General features: G+C 42.0%; 1 protein-coding gene across 1 annotated transcript in view; it reads right to left on the reverse strand.

Moving 5' to 3' along the window:
* Window positions 1–566: 566 nt before the first annotated feature.
* The window catches only part of LOC126195516 (protein CBFA2T3-like), a 185,719-nt gene continuing 166,679 nt past the window's right edge, over window positions 567–19,606 (reverse strand). The window contains exons 4-6 of the mRNA XM_049934143.1: window positions 16,453–16,645; window positions 6,838–7,145; window positions 567–1,027 (exon numbers count right to left, since the gene is read on the reverse strand). Of these exons, the coding sequence (XP_049790100.1) occupies window positions 896–1,027; window positions 6,838–7,145; window positions 16,453–16,645 (633 nt within the window). The 3' untranslated portion in view covers window positions 567–895. The remainder of the gene's footprint in view (window positions 1,028–6,837; window positions 7,146–16,452; window positions 16,646–19,606) is intronic.

Consider the following 19,606-nt stretch of genomic DNA (forward strand, 5'->3'; position numbering starts at 1 on the left):
AAAAACATGTAATAAATCTGCCACTAATTTGGAGAGTGTGCAAAGAGTCATGTGGTTTAACAATGCATTAAACTAATTTAAATACACTTGAACTTCACAACAGTATCTAACATTTTTAAATTTCACAGAAGCATCCATCATGAATTTGGAACGAAATGTTTAATTACCACAAGCACCTGCATTTTTCTCAAAATGGAGGAAGATTAACATTCAGTTCTGCTCTCTCTCTCTCTCTCTCTCTCTCTCTCTCTCTCTCTCTTCTCTCTCTCTCTCTCTCTCCCTCCCTCCCTCCCATGGCACAGAACACAGTTTTCAGTATACTGTCAATGAACCAAAAACAAAAACAGGCATCAATCTCCTTCATAAGTAAACTAATTATGAAACTGGCCTCTTATCTCTCCATTTACATACTGGTTCAATGAACATGGTATCTGATACAGAATTAAATGACAGAGAAAATTTGAACAACTTCATTGTTGTCACAATTAAGCTCTTATTTGATTACAAAAATCTGTGGTAGACTAAAGTAATGTAAATATCTCAAGGTTTTGAATGCAATGTGTAAAGTAAGTGGATGTCAATACACATTCTGCCCCACATATATTCAGTCCGTACACAAATTTCTAGTGTAATAATCTTGCCAAAAAAAAAATTACTTGTATCTTCCATCCAATAACTGAGCCCTACTAACGAAATCTGATCTTGGCAGTCACATGACCCATAGGAAAAAAAAATCTACTACATGTATAGATCAGTTCAAATTGCCTTTGTATTTCACGCATTACTGGTGATAAAGGCTTATCATACTTTCCCTCGGCACTGGAGACAATGAGGTGTACATCAGTCATCATTGTGAAGTTGCAGTGGCCCTCCGCACGGGCCGGCGCTTGCTGCGTCACTTGGCTGGAGTTGCACCAGAAGGCGACACACCAGTTACCGTTGGCGGAACTGCAGGACTAGATGTGGGTTGCTGGCTCGGGGCAGCTGGCACCGAAAGTGGTACAGGTGGAGGCAGCTTGCAACACACCTGCACAAAGTGTGTGCTGTTACCTATCAACATGAAAGTAATGTTCTCTCTTTGTGTTCACTATAAAGGTGAATAAATACGTAGTATTCTTTGTTGAAAGATTACAAAGATGCACACAATCTTACACTCAGATTAGGTGCGTATTTTGTTTACTAAAGCCAAACAACAGCAATTCACCCAAAAACTAATTTCTGTAGTATGGTATCTATATGCATGTAATACACTCCTGGAAATGGAAAAAAGAACACATTGACACCGGTGTGTCAGACCCACCATACTTGCTCCGGACACTGCGAGAGGGCTGTACAAGCAATGATCACACGCACGGCACAGCGGACACACCAGGAACCGCGGTGTTGGCCGTCGAATGGCACTAGCTGCGCAGCATTTGTGCACCGCCGCCGTCAGTGTCAGCCAGTTTGCCGTGACATACGGAGCTCCATCGCAGTCTTTAACACTGGTAGCATGCCGCGACAGCGTGGACGTGAACCGTATGTGCAGTTGACGGACTTTGAGCGAGGGCGTATAGTGGGCATGCGGGAGGCCGGGTGGACGTACCGCCGAATTGCTCAACACGTGGGGCGTGAGGTCTCCACAGTACATCGATGTTATCGCCAGTGGTCGGCGGAAGGTGCACGTGCCCGTCGACCTAGGACCGGACCGCAGCGACGCACGGATGCACGCCAAGACCGTAGGATCCTACGCAGTGCCGTAGGGGACCGCACCGCCACTTCCCAGCAAATTAGGGACACTGTTGCTTCTGGGGTATCGGCGAGGACCATTTGCAACCGTCTCCATGAAGCTGGGCTACGGTCCCACACACCGTTAGGCCGTCTTCCGCTCACGCCCCAACATCGTGCAGCCCGCCTCCAGTGGTGTTGCGACAGGCGTGAATGGAGGGACGAATGGAGACGTGTCGTCTTCAGCGATGAGAGTCGCTTCTGCCTTGGTGCCAATGATGGTCGTATGCGTGTTTGGCGCTGTGCAGGTGAGCGCCACAATCAGGACTGCATACGACTGAGGCACACAGGGCCAACACCCGGCATCATGGTGTGGGGAGCGATCTCCTACACTGGCCGTACACCACTGGTGATCGTCGAGGGGACACTGAATAGTGCACGGTACAGCCAAACCGTCATCGAACCCATCGTTCTACCATTCATAGACCGGCAAGGGAACTTGCTGTTCCAACAGGACAATGCACGTCCGCATGTATCCAGTGCCACCCAACGTGCTCTAGAAGGTGTAAGTCAACTACCCTGGCCAGCAAGATCTCCGGATCTGTCCCCCATTGAGCATGTTTGGGACTGGATGAAGCGTCGTCTCACACGGTCTGCACGTCCAGCACGAACGCTGGTCCAACTGAGGCGCCAGGTGGAAATGGCATGGCAAGCCGTTCCACAGGACTACATCCAGCATCTCTACGATCGTCTCCATGGGAGAATAGCAGCCTGCATTGCTGCGAAAGGTGGATATACACTGTACTAGTGCCGACATTGTGCATACTCTGTTGCATGTGTCTATGTGCCTGTGGTTCTGTCAGTGTGATCATGTGATGTATCTGACCCCAGGAATGTGTCAATAAAGTTTCCCCTTCCTGGGACAATGAATTCACGGTGTTCTTATTTCAATTTCCAGGAGTGTATAACAGTTACCACAACCATTATGAAATTACTGAAACATTCTAAAACAAACTGCAAAAAGAATTTGCTTTTTGCACATAAAAAGGAAAACATTGTATTGTATTGTGTATTGAAATCGGGGACTTAGAAACGATGGAGAGGCTTTGTCCCACTGTAGCCCTCAGTGATTCACAGCCCCACAACAGGCCACAGCAGTCCAGCCGCCCCACACCGAACCAGGGTTATTGTACGGTTCGGCCCCCAGTGGAAACCCCCCCCCCCTCCCTCCTCCAAGAACATCTCATACTAGATGAGTGTAAGAGTGTAACCCCAATGTTTGCATGGTACAGTAATTATGGTGTATGCACATGTGGAGAGAGTGTTTGCGCAGCAATCACCAACATAGTGTATCTGAGGCAGAATAAGAGGAGCTGCCAGGCAGATTCCTGCTCAGGAAGCAGTGTGTTAGATTGCGCGGCTAGCCAGACGGGCAAATAAAACATAATTTTGTGATACCAAATAGTCTGATAACCCTCCTGGACAATTAACAGCATTTGGCTTGCCCTACTTGTAAAAAAAATGTCCCCTTTATAACTAAAGATTTTTATATCAGTTGGAAATGTGATTTTTTTCCTATGAAAGAGTTTGCAATCTGTAAACAGTTTGTAAACTTTTACAGTAACCTGTAACATTTTGAAAATTGTGTGTGTTTAGTTGTTTGCTCAACTTAACCTATGATGATAGTGACACACCGATAGGGAAGTATATCATGTGGCAGAGTGGGGTTACACTTACCAATTTGATTGATTCCATGTCAACTTGAATAGATGATACTGCAGTAGTGAGTTCTACTCCCACATTGTGTGCACTGTTTAACTTGTGTATTCATATTTTACCTTTATGTGAACTTTGTTTCAATTTACATTTTGATATTTAGGTAACTCTCAGTCACCTATAAATATTATTATATAAATTAGTGAATTTTAGAACTTTTTTTTTTGCTTTATAGTCACATCAATAATAATGGTATCAAGCCTCAATGCCTTTCTATAACAAAAGTCATTTATACTGTGGAACACAATTTACACACAGGTATTGAAGTTGCATTAGCAACAAATCACCTATTGTAATGGAAGTGATCTATATCTTAGTGAAAAACATTGTTATAAAAATTAATACTGCATAATTTCTCTAAAATATTCAGAGATGTTATAATGGCAAGAGATTATGTGTAACATGCTGTAAGTCACAACATGTGGAACTTTTGCAAATCTGTAAACTGTAATTGTAATTTTGTCAATAATTCAAAGTAATGTAGATGGTTATTGGAATGTTACATAAGATAATGTGGTGGAGAGCACATGGGTGCAGTTTGCATGGTTTTTAGCCAGTTCTGGAATAGTCTGTCAAGATTTATGTAAAGCTCTTTCTGGTTCCAGTTCGATATTGAAATTAAAAAAGAAAATTGTGTGTTGTCTACAGTATTCAAAAAATTAAGGTGTTGCAATCTTCTTCCAACATGTGTAAGACTGTTCAGGCTATAAAAGTTGTAACTGTAGTGAAGTTGTCATTGAATTACAGGCGAGTTAGAAGTGGCACTTGACCCGGAGGAAATTTTTATTATGATATGTGGTTGACAAAGGGGGGAGGTGGTAACATAAAATCCATAATCCCCAAGCCTTATGCCAAAGCTGTTGGGATGAATACCAAAGACATCACTGATGTCTGCAGAACCTGTTGACTCTATTAAAGGAGGTTGTATGTGAACATTTAGAGATGATAAACTTTTGACCAATTTAATTGGAGATATTTACTGAGTCAGAGAGAGAGAGAGAGAGAGAGAGAGAGAGAGAGAGAAACATTACCACAGTGAATGGAGTAGTATGTTGTGCAACATGACCGGGATGTTGGCAGACCTTGTACTAGCTGGGGCCTTCATTTTTAGCAGTACAACATACCATGTCAAAACTCCCAAGTTGTGTCCAAATAAACCCAAGTTGTGTCCAAATAAACCCAAGTTGTTTCCAGATAAACAGAAGAACAGTCAAAATATATGTAGTTGTTGCATGGAACAAAGATTATCTAACTTGAAACATATGGAGCACATCTGGGACATCTTCAAGTAAGATGAATATTTTCCCTGAGCTAAGTGGTCCAGTAAAAGGACAGTACTTCTCACCAAGGCCTTTGGTATTCTCAAGGAGATCATGCCACAACTTTTAACAACTGTGATCACGATTAAATGGGGTTCTACATGTTACTCAATAGATGTATGTAATTCAAATGCAGATGGGTGCACTATGGATCACTCCTAAGACAAGTCATTATATAAAAATATGCTCTTTTCTCAGTTATTTCTGAGACACAGATATCTGAAACTGCAAGAAATGGAAAGAATATTAAGTTGACAAATGTTTTTAACACGTGTTTTACTGTGAAGATGGGTCTTTACCAAACCCATAATTAACTGTAGGAAGAAATTTAATCAGTCAACATGGGATCTGTACTTCAGAGTACTAGGTAGTTACAATTAAAGTGCAGCTACTTACAGAGGTCGAATGTGGGCTGTAATTATGATATGTCAGCAAAATTTGTAGACATTATAATGCATTAATGCAGAACCAGTTTTCAATGGAAAAAAATTTGTTCCAATTTTGGCCACCATGTGCAAATCTGGCATTGTGAACGCAAAAAAGATGTATAGAAATTCTATTTGTAATGATTTCGGAATGGGACATGGCAAAAAAGGTGAAACAATTGAGGAGGCATAACGCTGATGTTATTATTAACCACTGCTTACACAGTTTGCTCAATATGAGCACTGGAGATGTTTACGAGATGCTGCATCTGAAAAACAAGATGATCAACAGTCTCATAGAATCTCCGGTGCAATCTGAGCAACATTTTCCTGTATACTAACACTCAGATCTGGTAGAGATGGAGCATGCCCATGGTAAACATGTTCTTTTAGATATCCACAAAGCAAAAAGTCACATGGATTCAGATGATGTTATCTTATAGGCTGTACATCTGGAAAACATTTGGAGATAGCACATTCCTGAAAGACTGCATCAAGCAGATCTTTCACTGGCGAGAAACATGAGGTGTTGCCCTATCTTGTATGAAAACAGTGGTTCTTCCAAAGCAGGAATCACGTGCTGCACAAGGAGTTCTTGACAATAAGCAGATGCCACAGTACACCTGGCAGGCCTCTGGCTGTATTCTCTTTAAAGAAGATTAGACCAAGAATAAAGGTACCTGTGAATCCACATCACACAGTCACATACAGTGAGTGCAAAGGCTCTTCATTAACAACATGTGGTTTAAGAGAACCCCAAATTCAGCAGGTCTGTGTATTCACTACACCCTGTAGTGTAAATTGTGCCTTGTTGCTCCACAGAATATTGCCTAGCTACATGTCATCAACTTTGATCCATGCCAGAAACCAAAGAGCAAATTCAGAATGTTGCTGTGGGTCACGAAGTTTCAATTGTTGCACCATCTGGATCTTGTATTGGTACTAGTGTAAAATAGACTGCAAACCTTTCTGTATTGTTGACCATATAACTGACAATTCTGGTGACACTGCACAAGTAATAGCACTACCCGGGCCACATGCTGAATGGTCAGTTACAGCAGCAGCAGCAGCAGAAACCTCTCCAAAAACTTCCACCGGTATAGGATGCCTTCCTCTTCCAGGTGCCATACGAAGCTGACTCATGTTTTTGAACTTTATTATCATCTTCTTTAAAGCATTTAATGGCACCACACCTCTTCTCAGACCATTCAATTGACAATACTCTCAATACAGCACTGATACAGCTGCCGTTCAAATAAAACAGTTTCATTGACAGTGCACGGTCTCTATTCTCAATAGCCATACTGTTCACTCATATTATAGCTTGTCAAATGACAGTGTGGATGTTGCACCATCACACAAAGAGCACACAGCACCAGATTTGCACATTTTGGCTAGAATTGGAACTAATTTTGTTCCAGCACATAACAGTGCTGCATTAACCAAGCTTCATTGCTGTATGATAACTACATCGCACACTGGACTTCTGTGAGTAGCTATTTTTCAGGTGTGTGTGTGTGTGTGTGTGTGTGTGTGTGTGTGTGTGTGTGTGTGTGTGTGTGTGTGTGTGTGTGTGTGTGTGTGTGTGTGGTGGCACACAATCACACTACCTGGTGGTGACTGTCCCAGTCCTTATGTTGGCAAAAGGCGCCACAATAGCGTGCCGTATTGCAGCCACTGCATGTCTCATTGGCACGTCGTCCACAGTTCCAGCAGGCATTGGCTGTTGCCGCTGTCACCCCAGCTGGAGGTGGCTCGTCATCGTCTGTAGGGACGGCCTGGCGGCGTGCCTCTGCCAGCACCTTCTCCACCTTGGCACGCTCTGCTGCCACCAGCTCAGCAGCTTTCGCCTCCGCCTGAGCCACTGCACGTTGCAGTTCTGCTACAGCTTGACGCTTCACCTCATTCACTGCCTCCTCTGTAAATATGGTATGTCATTGTTAATACACAGCACTTCACACTCTAAAATGAAGGGTAAGTCTTTCGTTTTGAGCAAAAGTAACATCCTACTTGAAAGTACACGGATCATGGATTTTTTTCGAGAGGTACACTGATGTTTGTATGTACTCACAGTAATCGTGGCCATATTATTTAATACAGTGCTCAAGGAAGTTGTATGAGAATTGTACAGCAATTAAAAAGGTGTAAATGTGATTGGGAGAAAACACTTCTTAGCATATGGTGATGAAATTGCAGCCCTGTTAGAGTCAGACGCTGAGATCGTAGAGACAGTTAAGCACCTAGCTCACAATGCAATCAAAGTCAGCCCAAAAATTGATGCTGAAAAGATGGAAGTGATGGGGCTATCCAGATGAGTGATCCTTGGAGCTTCATTACAAGTTGAAGATCTGAATTTGGCTAAGGTAATTTTCCAGTACCCACTTTTAAGTGCCTGTTGTAGCAATCATGGAAGCTCAATGATGGAGATAACACAGTGGGTTATTAATGCATCAATAACATTTCAACCTGAAACAGGCAATTACATCACACACAATATCCACCAAAACTAAAAGTGATGACATTATATGGAACAAAGATCTTTAGTTATACAAAGATGTAAAATGAGAAACTGTTTGTATATGAACAAAGTCTTGAGGAAGGGCTTTCACCCAATGTGACATGGAGGGCTAGAGTAAAAGGAGGAACCAACAACATTAAAAATTGTTGCAGCAAACAAACATTGTCCAGAAAATGAAAAGAAGAAGACTTCAATGTACAAGACATGTGGTCTACATGCCTGAATGCTGCAGAACCAAACAAAAACATACACATTGGTATTTCAAGAAATGTAAGTTGGATGAAATGAAAGGCTAGCCTTGTGTAAAAACACTGACTAACGAAGGTTGAGACCAGAAGGATTATGGGAACATAGGACAAGGAGGTGGCTGGGGTGGAGAGAGGGAGGGATAGCAGGGTAGGGATGGGGGATGGTAAAGTACTGCTTATTGGAGCATATAAAGTACTGCTCATTGGAGCATACAGGGGTGAGGTGTAGAGAGAGTAGGGAAGCTAGATGCAGTTGGGAGATTAGCAATATATCCTATGTTCCTGTAACACTCCTGCCTAAACTTTTGTTGGTCATTGTCCTTACCCATCTAGCCCCTTCTCTGTTCGCATTCCAGCACTACATATCCCTGTATTCCACCAATACACCCTCAGTCGTTTTACTTCTCTCCTTTCCTGCTATCCCCTTCTCCCTCCACCCAATGTCTAATCTCCCAACTGCACCTAGCTATCTTACCCACTTCCACCTCATCTCCGTACACTCTCACAAGCAGCACTTTACCATCCCCCCCCCCCCCCCCAATACCCTGCTATCTTTCCCCCTCCCTTCCCCAGCCTCTTCCTTACCTCACCATCCAGTTGCCTCTCCCATCATACGCTGCTGCTCGCAGTCTGGCTTCAGCTGCCAGAAACTGTGTTCATGTATGTGTGAGTTGTGTTTGCATATATATAGGTGGGATGTGTGTGTGTGTGTGTGTGTGTGTGTGTGTGTGTGTGTGTGTTTGTGTGTGTGTGTGTGTGTTTATTTTTGATGAAGACGCTGTTGGCCAAAAGCTCTTTCAGACAGTCTTTTTGTTGTGCCTTTCTGCAACTCAGCATCTCCCTGACATATTGTGCATATTTTGTTAACATTTATTTCATATTTCACTGACAGTCATGTTGCTATAGTCTATTCACTGAGAGTTATAATGAAACAAAAACAGTATCACATGACCAATCACCACCTGTCCCAGTGAAAGCAGGGGTGTCGAAAATCCTTCATGCACGCTGTGCAGTTGGCCATGGGCTGACGTCACAGTGGAGCATGCATTTCTCATGAGAAAGCTTGTATTGTGAACATGGACCACAATACAATGAAAGAAAGCATAAAACACTGACAATTGGCACAGCAGATTCAAACACAAGTGATTCTAGTAACAATACCAGTTACAATAATGTTAAAGGAACAATAAAACTAAGCTCACTCCATTAAGTTGAACTGTTTTCATTCAAATTTATTAGAAAATGCTCTTCTCTCTCTCTACTCTATAATGCAGTCTAATTGCCACATTTGAGCTTCATATTTTTCCACCACAGGGGTACATTTGTTCCACTCTTCTGTAGTCATCGTTCTTACTGGTTGTTCTGACAGTTCTTTAACTTCTGCTTTTTCCTGCAATGTAGCCTTTGCTTTTGGCCCAAACTAATGTGACGGCATTTAATTCACAATGGTACAGAGGAATTCGAAGAACAGTTTTCCCTGAATTCTTAGCCATTTCACCTACTATGTATTTGTTGTGTGCTACTCTTTTTTTTTAACGTCTAGTGGTATATACCATCTTTCAAAGTAGTATTTTTAGATTTTTAGCCATTTTGAAATATCTTTCTTATTGGGATTCACATTAGGAACTTTGTCTTTTTGAGGAGAATGGTATGGTGCATTATCAAGGACAGTAACTGTGTTTCCCTGAAACTAAGGTAGAACAAAACAATAACTGTGTTTTCCTGAAGCCAAGGAAGAACACTTGAAACCATTTCTCGAATGTGTCAGCACACATTCCTTGTGATAATCTCTACAGTTCTTGGATCTGGAAATCCACAAACAACTTTCCACGAAACCTGCTTTGCTCTCCATGTGTGTGATAATTAGACATTTTCCTTTACCCAGTGGAGCATTGTTTCTTGTGGAAAATCTGGACAGAAACAGTTATTTTGAGGACTTTATGACACTATTTGCCCAGATGTTACTTTGGGTATGTCCTGCATTCAGCCATGTCTGGTCCAAATAGTACGTGGGCCTTCCAACATCTCTCAACAATTTAATGGTTCGTAGATAATGCCACCTCCATAAAATGATGTCATCTCTGTTTATAGCATGTTATTGCTTCCATGCCAAACATATTTAAAATTAATTAATTATTTATAAAATGTAGTTCTCCAAAAATTGCCCATACCTGGATCTTCATTCATGGCAAGAAGAACTCTGTCAATTGTTGGAAATTTGTCACAAAAAAGAAAAAAAAAAGTCATGTACCCTCTGTAGGGAAGCAGCATACTCACGCCTTATAAAATTCACATCAGTCTTTCCATTGTGTGCCAGCCTAGTCCGCTGTAACTAGCTCTGATGTCAGAAATATTGCGCAATACTTTAAAATGAAGTAAATAACCTGAAACATTTCTAGCATGTCAGGAGTAATACAAAATCAATATGTGTTGGATATCAGTTCAATAACTTTAACCATTTTCGAAATTTGGATGTTATTCTGTAAAAATCATTGGCGCAACAGAAAAGAGCTAGAAACTTAAAAATTTATATTTAGATTCCTTTTGCATAATAATTTAGTAGAAACAGTATTCTGGATCTCACAAATTAAAATTTTAGTTGAAATTCATGATTTTCTGGTTTTTGTCTTAGAAATTAAGGAAGCAAGATAGATTAAGTAGGCGAATAAATAAAGCTAGGATGTTTAAATTTAAGTAGAAGGGAGATCCGCTATAATCATAAAAATGTGACAAGTTTCAACATAATAACTATAAAACTATAGCTATAGCGTATCTCCAAAGAGCAAGTTCAGAGCTCGTCTACTGCGTGTAGTGTAATTAAATTAATTCTCTCGCCCAAAATATTTCACTTAGCCAGGTCAGACTTTTATTATGATTACTTACTTGAGTGCTGATTGCACAATTAAATTGAAAGCTTCATCGGCCATCAGCAAAGGAAGCAATGATTTATTCGATAACTTAAAGTGGTGCATTACTAGCCCAGCGGCTAGTCAGGAAAGCAGATTTGATCAGGCGTTCCCTTAGCCGTCTGCACTGCGGCTTTATATGTAAGAACGCTGCGCGAGAGAAGGAAGCCCCCAGTTCTCTCCAGACGCTGATTAGTGCACCGCCTGTGCCGGGAGTCGCGTCGTGTAGTGTCGGTATCATTGCTATAAACAGCCTCAGATGCCGTAATAAGTTACTCGGGATATGCGTAACCATGAAATCGTTTTCGAGTGAAGTGTTAATTCTGGGATGACTTTAATGATCTATCTTCAGTTTGCATATGTCGTATTTTCACATGCCGCCGCAGAACAGACATTCTACCATTATTTGGCGTGGAATTTGATGAACATTATCATCAAATTATGGCGATCATTCACTTAAACATTTAATTTGAACAGTTATAGTGGCATCAGCACATTAGACTCTGAACTGCTCTGGTAGTTGGATTGTGTGGATTCTTTTTGGTCTGTGACTTTCAGAATATAGTGAACATTTTAGAGAGAATGGTTTTTGATTATGAATCCCAGACAATCTCCTAATTCCTCAGAGTTATAAGCTGTAGCTATATATGTACACTCCTGGAAATTGAAATAAGAACACCGTGAATTCATTGTCCCAGGAAGGGGAAACTTTATTGACACATTCCTGGGGTCAGATACATCACATGATCACACTGACAGAACCACAGGCACATAGACACAGGCAACAGAGCATGCACAATGTCGGCACTAGTACAGTGTATATCCACCTTTCGCAGCAATGCAGGCTACTATTCTCCCATGGAGACGATCGTAGAGATGCTGGATGTAGTCCTGTGGAACGGCTTGCCATGCCATTTCCACCTGGCGCCTCAGTTGGACCAGCGTTCGTGCTGGACGTGCAGACCGCGTGAGACGACGCTTCATCCAGTCCCAAACATGCTCAATGGGGGACAGATCCGGAGATCTTGCTGGCCAGGGTAGTTGACTTACACCTTCTAGAGCACGTTGGGTGGCACGGGATACATGCGGACGTGCATTGTCCTGTTGGAACAGCAATTTCCCTTGCCGGTCTAGGAATGGTAGAACGACGGGTTCAACGACGGTTTGGATGTACCGTGCACTATTCAGTGTCCCCTCGACGATAACCAGTGGTGTACGGCCAGTGTAGGAGATCGCTCCCCACACCATGATGCCGGGTGTTGGCCCTGTGTGCCTCGGTCGTATGCAGTCCTGATTGTGGCGCTCACCTACACGGCGCCAAACACGCATACGATCATCATTGGCACCAAGGCAGAAGCGACTCTCATCGCTGAAGACGACACGTCTCCATTCGTCCCTCCATTCACGCCTGTCGCGACACCACTGGAGGCGGGCTGCACGATGTTGGGGCGTGAGCGGAAGACGGCCTAACGGTGTGCGGGACCGTAGCCCAGCTTCATGGAGACGGTTGCGAATGGTCCTCACCGATACCCCAGGAGCAACAGTGTCCCTAATTTGCTGGGAAGTGGCGGTGCGGTCCCCTACGGCACTGCGTAGGATCCTACGGTCTTGGCGTGCATCCGTGCGTTGCTGCGGTCCGGTCCCAGGTCGACGGGCACGTGCACCTTCCGCCGACCACTGGCGACAACATCGATGTACTGTGGAGACCTCACGCCCCACGTGTTGAACAATTCGGCGGTACGTCCACCCGGCCTCCCGCATGCCCACTATACGCCCTCGCTCAAAGTCCGTCAACTGCACATACGGTTCACGTCCACGCTGTCGCGGCATGCTACCAGTGTTAAAGACTGCGATGGAGCTCCGTATGTCATGGCAAACTGGCTGACACTGACGGCGGCGGTGCACAAATGCTGCGCAGCTAGCGCCATTCGACGGCCAACACCGCGGTTCCTGGTGTGTCCGCTGTGCCGTGCGTGTGATCATTGCTTGTACAGCCCTCTCGCAGTGTCCGGAGCAAGTATGGTGGGTCTGACACACCGGTGTCAATGTGTTCTTTTTTCCATTTCCAGGAGTGTATTTCTCAGATGAAGTGGGCACTAGGAATTCTAATTACAGGCTTCACGTTTTGCTAATCAATTTCTGGTTGCCAATACTGTAGTTAGACAGCCAGTGTTGAGAACTGCAAACAGCATAAATACAAAACATTTATTCTAATATTCCACCCGCCGCCCCACATATGTTGCTAATCGGCCGGGAAAGAAACTGAGTAAAAGTGAAAGTGATTTTAAATATTCGGATTCGGGAGTGAAATGCGACACGCAACTGAGTAATAGAACAGTGATAGTGTTACGTGTGCATGTGGACGCAATTGGATTAACAACACATCTGGATTGACGGAGCTGGCGCTGAGTCTAGCTGCACTGCTGGCATCGCGAGAAGTCAGTCTCGCCGCACCTCAGTCATCCGTCGGAGCGACCGGAGCCACGTCTGCTGTTGCGGGCTACGCCCACAACACAGCAGGTGTCGAGGTGCCGTCTGCAGTTCAACGTTGTAGTTAGAGAGCCAGTGTTGAGAACGGCAAACAGCATAAATACAAAACATTTATTCTAATATTCCATCCACCGCCCCGCACCTCCTTCATACTGCATTTCTACCAAAGTCAGCAATGCTTTCTGAAAGCTTCTGTCATGATTTTTCTTTTATGGGAGATTTCAGAGAGTGTGTGACGTTTTACTCATTTATCACATGATACACTCAAGAATGACCAATACCTGTAGATACAGCTGTTTTCAAAACAATATCAGTCACTGATTGCTCTGAATACAACTGCTCCATTTTATACACATTAATAACCATGTGTTTCTCTGCAGAATCTGATAATTTCTTCTTTGATTGTTTTGGTGCGCTCAGAACTGGAATGTCACTTGTGTGCACTCAGAACTGACATGTCAGCCTCACTCGCTGTATCTGTGGAGGATGACACAAGGGAATTTACTCATACAGGAGATTAATGGTAAAATGGGGGCACATGAACAATGAATGATGGATCTGATTACTAACACTGATACTTACACTAATAATCAAATACTGGTCTTTCAGGTATTATGAAAATTACAATCAGATTTTGAGATCACACACTGAGGACTTACACTCACAATGAATGCAACTACACTCAGCGAGCACTCCCTGTATCACTCACCCCTTGATGGCAGCACTATGGTCACGTGCCGTGATGTGTTTACAAGCCGTCTTTCATTTAGTTGAAGAGAATATAGGATTGTGTTACTACTGTAAAGACTCTCAAAAAATTTATTTTGGAAAAAGCACCGCCCCACATGCCACCCCCACCACAAATACTGGGAAACATTTAAGATTATTTAACCCCCCATGCCACCCTCGCCACAAACACTGGAAAACATTTAAGACTATTTAAAGTGAACAAGGTATCGGATCTTGAGAGAATTAAATTTTCCAATGATACACAGTGGATTTAACCCCTTTCCTGAATGATATCTCTTGTACAGCAAATAGTTCCACTTGAATTAAAAGAGCAGAGGTTACATGTTTTTACAGAAAGTGCAAAGAATGGATGCACAGAATTACAAACCAATGTCACATACATACTGTATGTATGTTGAGAGATCTTAGGTATCTGAACATTATGACAATTCCGGAGAAAAAAATGTTCTCTAATGATCAGGAGAAACCACTCATGTGAAACACATCTTGCTGTATTCATATAAACCACCTTGATAGGCACAAGCCTACGTCATAGCACTTTACTTGGTGGTAGCTGGTTTGAATCCTGATGGTGAATGAATTTCCACTGCCAATATTGGTTGCAAGAGGATGAAAGATTGTGATGTAAAATTCTTGATTACTACACTTTGATGCTAGTGTCCTAGACTTAATTCTAAACGCCTCCACATGGAGTGAGCACATGCAATACTGTTGATGATGTCTCCCGAATAGGGATGTTAAGCATGGTGCCACCCTTGGTGCTGTTTGAGAAGAGTAGGCTATGTGCCAGCACCAGGTTTCACCATCCACCCCTCTCTCACTACCAAACAACACAAACTACACATCATATCCATTAGAGTCAGTCTACTTTGAACAAACACACACTAGAAACAACTCTCAAACACTACAGCAAAGGGGCCATAGTGCACTGACAAAGAAAACACTTTTTGATTAGATGGCTGAGCCTAACCCTCAGTACCTCTCAGCCAATAATGTCATGCAGCTCTATTTTTTCTTTATTCATACACAGTATTTTGCATGCAGTACATGCAGCTGAACATGTATACTCTGTCTTCCAAAAGACATTTCACACAGCTCAATTGTCACCGATATGAGCTTGGTTCAATGAATTTTTGAGCAATAGCGCTTAGAATGTTATAATGGCTAGTGAAGGTTCAGCTGAAACCAAAACAACATTGAGCATGCCTAAGACGAGCATAATAGAACCTTTAATGTTCCCAATACTCGTAAAAAATTACCAGATACGAGTCAGCGTAGCAGCACTACCAAAAGGTTTGCTGTTAAATGCTATTGCCAACAGGAAAATACCATCACTGGACAATTATTAAGAAAGACTTACACAAAATTTCCACTTGATGTAGAGAGTAACAGAACTATTTAAACGTGGATAAAAAACTGTGAAAACTGTAACAAGAGAAAAAATTCAAAGTATCCATTTGCAGAATTGTTAAAATGTCTAACATGCCAAGTCATTTAATAGTTAGGAGTAATAATAAAAGCTCCATGAAACATAATGAACATACAACAGATAAAGTGAGTGATAGACTTAGATTTGTTGGAAGAATTCAGGAAAAGTGCAGTGCATCTGTAAAGGAAATAGCATAGAAGATGTTATTATGGCCACCTGTAATATACTGCTCCAATGTTTCATTCATTCATTTGAAGTTGTTCTTGAGTAGGGATGACAACAGACATTGAAAGTATACAGACATATGCTTCTTGGGTTGTAACAGGTTTGCATGCCCATACAAAAGAGTAACAAAGATGCTTGGGGAACTAATATGGGAATCTGTGGAAGAAAGGTGATAGTATTAACATGAAACATTGTTACATAAATTTAGAGTACCAATACTTGAAGAAGACTGTGTGACAATTCTGCTCACACCATCATGTTGCCTGTCTGATGCACAACTGCCACAGTCAGCCACACTGCCAGACATATCCCGTGTCAAGAATGTGTGACTGGTGTGCTACCAGAATTCCACTCACATCTACAAATATGCAGGAACTATCTGTGAAAATTCATGGTGCATGAGAAGGAACAATGGCATGACATTTGAAAGACCTTATTCTTTCTAACATGACTGTCCTATGCCACACTCAAATACACTAATTTTCTCCATATAGTGCAGTATGTACTGCTTACATGTCACACTTAGATACACTAATTTTCTTCACATAGTGCTATACATACTGCTGACAGACAGACTACTGTCATTCCTTGTCCTTGGCAACCTTTACTTGTCTGCCACAGGATTCTTTATAGGCACTGACTCCTGCAGATGGACTCACCTGCACGACGCTTGACCTCTGCTACGCGCTCCTCTGTGGTACGGATGGTCTGTGCCATGATATCTGCTGCTGTCCGCTTGATGTCACCACGACCCCAGTCATCAGTTACTACACCGGGCACTGCTCCTCTATGTTGTAGGATTGCCAGCGCTCGTTTTGTCTTCTCAACCATGCTCAGAATGCAGTTCAGCATCTGCCAACATAGGAGTCACATGTGAGTCCTGCTGAGCTCCCTGTGTGCTCACAATTAATACATGTATTTTAAACTGATCTGCCATTTAAAGAAGATTTTGCTGTTGTAAAAATGGTAAATTTACACAATTTGTGGCTTAACATCACATCAACTCTAATTCAACTGTTGCTGAGTAATTTATAATCAGCGACATAATTCCAGCTATCATTACATTCTGAAAAAGACTACATTTTATAAAGAAAATATTGCTATCAAAAAGAAAATTCACTTGAGAAAACTATAAAGTTATGTGACACAATTGTTGGCCAGTATTTATCTTCAAGTAGTTAAATTTTTTATCTTGCTGTAACAAATAAAAAACTTTCTTTTGCTTTTTACTTTTTCATCTCCATTCTCCTCCCCCATCTCTCTGATTGGATTTCCCCCCATATCCTCTTCCTCATAGTTCTTAATTGCACTCTTCACTCCATTTTCTTCCTTTTAATCCACCTCGAGTCCTCGCTCTACCCTCATCTTCTCTGAAGTTGGTACAGTGCTCACCAACATACTGTATTCATCTTCACAACAACTCTCATCCTGGAATCTGATTGACCTGTCCTTCCTTTTTAATCTTCCCCAACCTACCTCTCTTTCCTCCATGAGGAAAGCACTATTAGTTCTGAAAGTTAGATAGTTTTTGTACATTTATATACAACTACCAGCAGTTCCACAACTTTTGTCTCCTGAACATAAGAAAGAAAATACTGCATCATATGAATCCTCCAGAGTCAAAACCTCCCTGAAAGGCGCTTTTTAAAAATAGTGTCCCTGAATCACAAAATTACCGTAATCTTCACTGATCTACGAATGTGTGGATATCAAAATCCCTAATTGCAACACGATATATTTAAGAAAATAAGAGTGAAATTCAAAGACCAATACACTTTTCTTCTGCAGTTATTTTCAGAATCCTCTATAAAATTAGTCAATGAGATTTATGGGCTTATTAAGATGGTGTCTTCTCCTCTCAGTATGGCTCACTTCTTGCATTTATAGTGCTATACTCAACTGTTTTCAGAAAGGGGGAAAGTTATTGATTAGCCACAAAAGATAGGGTATTGTAATTTCTGTTGCCTTATAAGCATTAAATAATTTAGATTTTAATTAAAAAAAAAAAACAAATCCAGAGAATGTTTAATGAAATTGAGGCGTTGGAAAATCTGAAGTTCACAACACTTCCGTGACATCATTGCAACTGTAGTGTAGTGTGAACAAAAACATATTTTCAGAGTGCTATTTTAGCACATAGTACTTACGTTGCTAAAGCAAATCCAGATACTGCAGTATCCTTTCTTTCAGGAGTGCTAGTGCTGCAAGGTTCGCAGGAGAGCTTCTGTAAAGTTTGGAAGGTAGGAGACGAGATACTGGCAGAAGTAAAGCTGTGAGGACCGGGCGTGAGTCGTGCTTCGGTAGCTCAGATGGTAGAGCACTTGCCCGCGAAAGGCAAAGGTCCCGAGTTCGAGTCTCGGTCGGGCACACAGTTTTAATCTGCCAGGAAGTTTCATATCAGCGCACACTCCGCTGCAGAGTGGAAATCTTATTCTGGATTACACGAAGGTGTTCAAGTGTTCCCACTGCAGATGGCAGATATTACGAAGTTCAACTGAATCTTCTATGCATCAGAGAACAAAATTAGCCATGACTACTTTATATTCAGTCATTGTATTGTTTCACAACCTAAGAGGAGAAAAACTCAGAAAGAATCAAAAAGTGGGCTATCCTTCATCTGCCATGTATGAAAGGCGTATTGTGGATGTGTTTTAGTGTGCAGGGAAGCATTTCTTGGAATTTTAGGATTAAAAAAAAGGACTGTGTTCATGGTGTTCTAATGAGATTACATGCCAATGGTGGTGATGCAGTGAGAGAAACTGGGGGAGGTGACAGAAGAAGCTACAATTGTGCACCTTGCCGCAAAAGCAATAGGAAAATTTCTAGAGTCATTCAAATGTTCAGAACCTCACTACTGTGGAAATAGGGAGAGTCATAGTAGGTTGTACTTACCATGTTGTTGTTGTTGTTGTGGTCTTCAGTCCTGAGATTGGTTTGATGCAGCTCTCCATGCTACTCTATCCTGTGCAAGCTTCTTCATCTCCCAGTACCTACTGCAACCTATATCCTTCTGAATCTGCTTAGTGTATTCATCTCTTGGTCTCCCTCTACGATTTTTACCCTCCACGCTGCCCTCCAATGCTAAATTTGTGATCCCTTGATGCCTCAAAACATGTCCTACCAACCGATTCCTTCTTCTAGTCAAGTTGTGCCACAAACTTCTCTTCTCCCCAATCCTATTCAATACCTCCTCATTAGTTACGTGATCTACCCACCTTATCTTCAGCATTCTTCTGTAGCACCACATTTCGAAAGCTTCTATTCTCTTCTTGTCCAAACTGGTTATCGTCCATGTTTCACTTCCATATGGCTACACTCCATACAAATACTTTCAGAAACGACTTCCTGACACTTAAATCTATACTCGATGTTAACAAATTTCTCTTCTTCAGAAACGATTTCCTTGCCATTGCCAGTCTACATTTTATATCCTCTCTACTTCGACCATCATCAGTTATTTTGCTCCCCAAATTGCAAAACTCCTTTACTACTTTAAATGTCTCAATTCCTAATCTAACTCCCTCAGCATCACTCGACTTAATTTGACTACATTCCATTATCCTCGTTTTGCTTTTGTTGATGTTCATCTTATATCCTCCTTTCAAGACACTGTCCATTCCGTTCAACTGCTCTTCCAAGTCCTTTGCTGTCTCTGACAGAATTACAATGTCATCGGCGAACCTCAAAGTTTTTACTTCTTCTCCATGGATTTTAATACCTACTCCGAATTTTTCTTTTGTTTCCTTTACTGCTTGCTCAATATACAGATTGAATAACATCGGGGAGAGGCTACAACCCTGTCTCACTCCTTTC

Source organism: Schistocerca nitens, chromosome 7 (genome assembly GCF_023898315.1).
Source record: "Schistocerca nitens isolate TAMUIC-IGC-003100 chromosome 7, iqSchNite1.1, whole genome shotgun sequence".
Taxonomy (NCBI): domain Eukaryota; kingdom Metazoa; phylum Arthropoda; class Insecta; order Orthoptera; family Acrididae; genus Schistocerca; species Schistocerca nitens.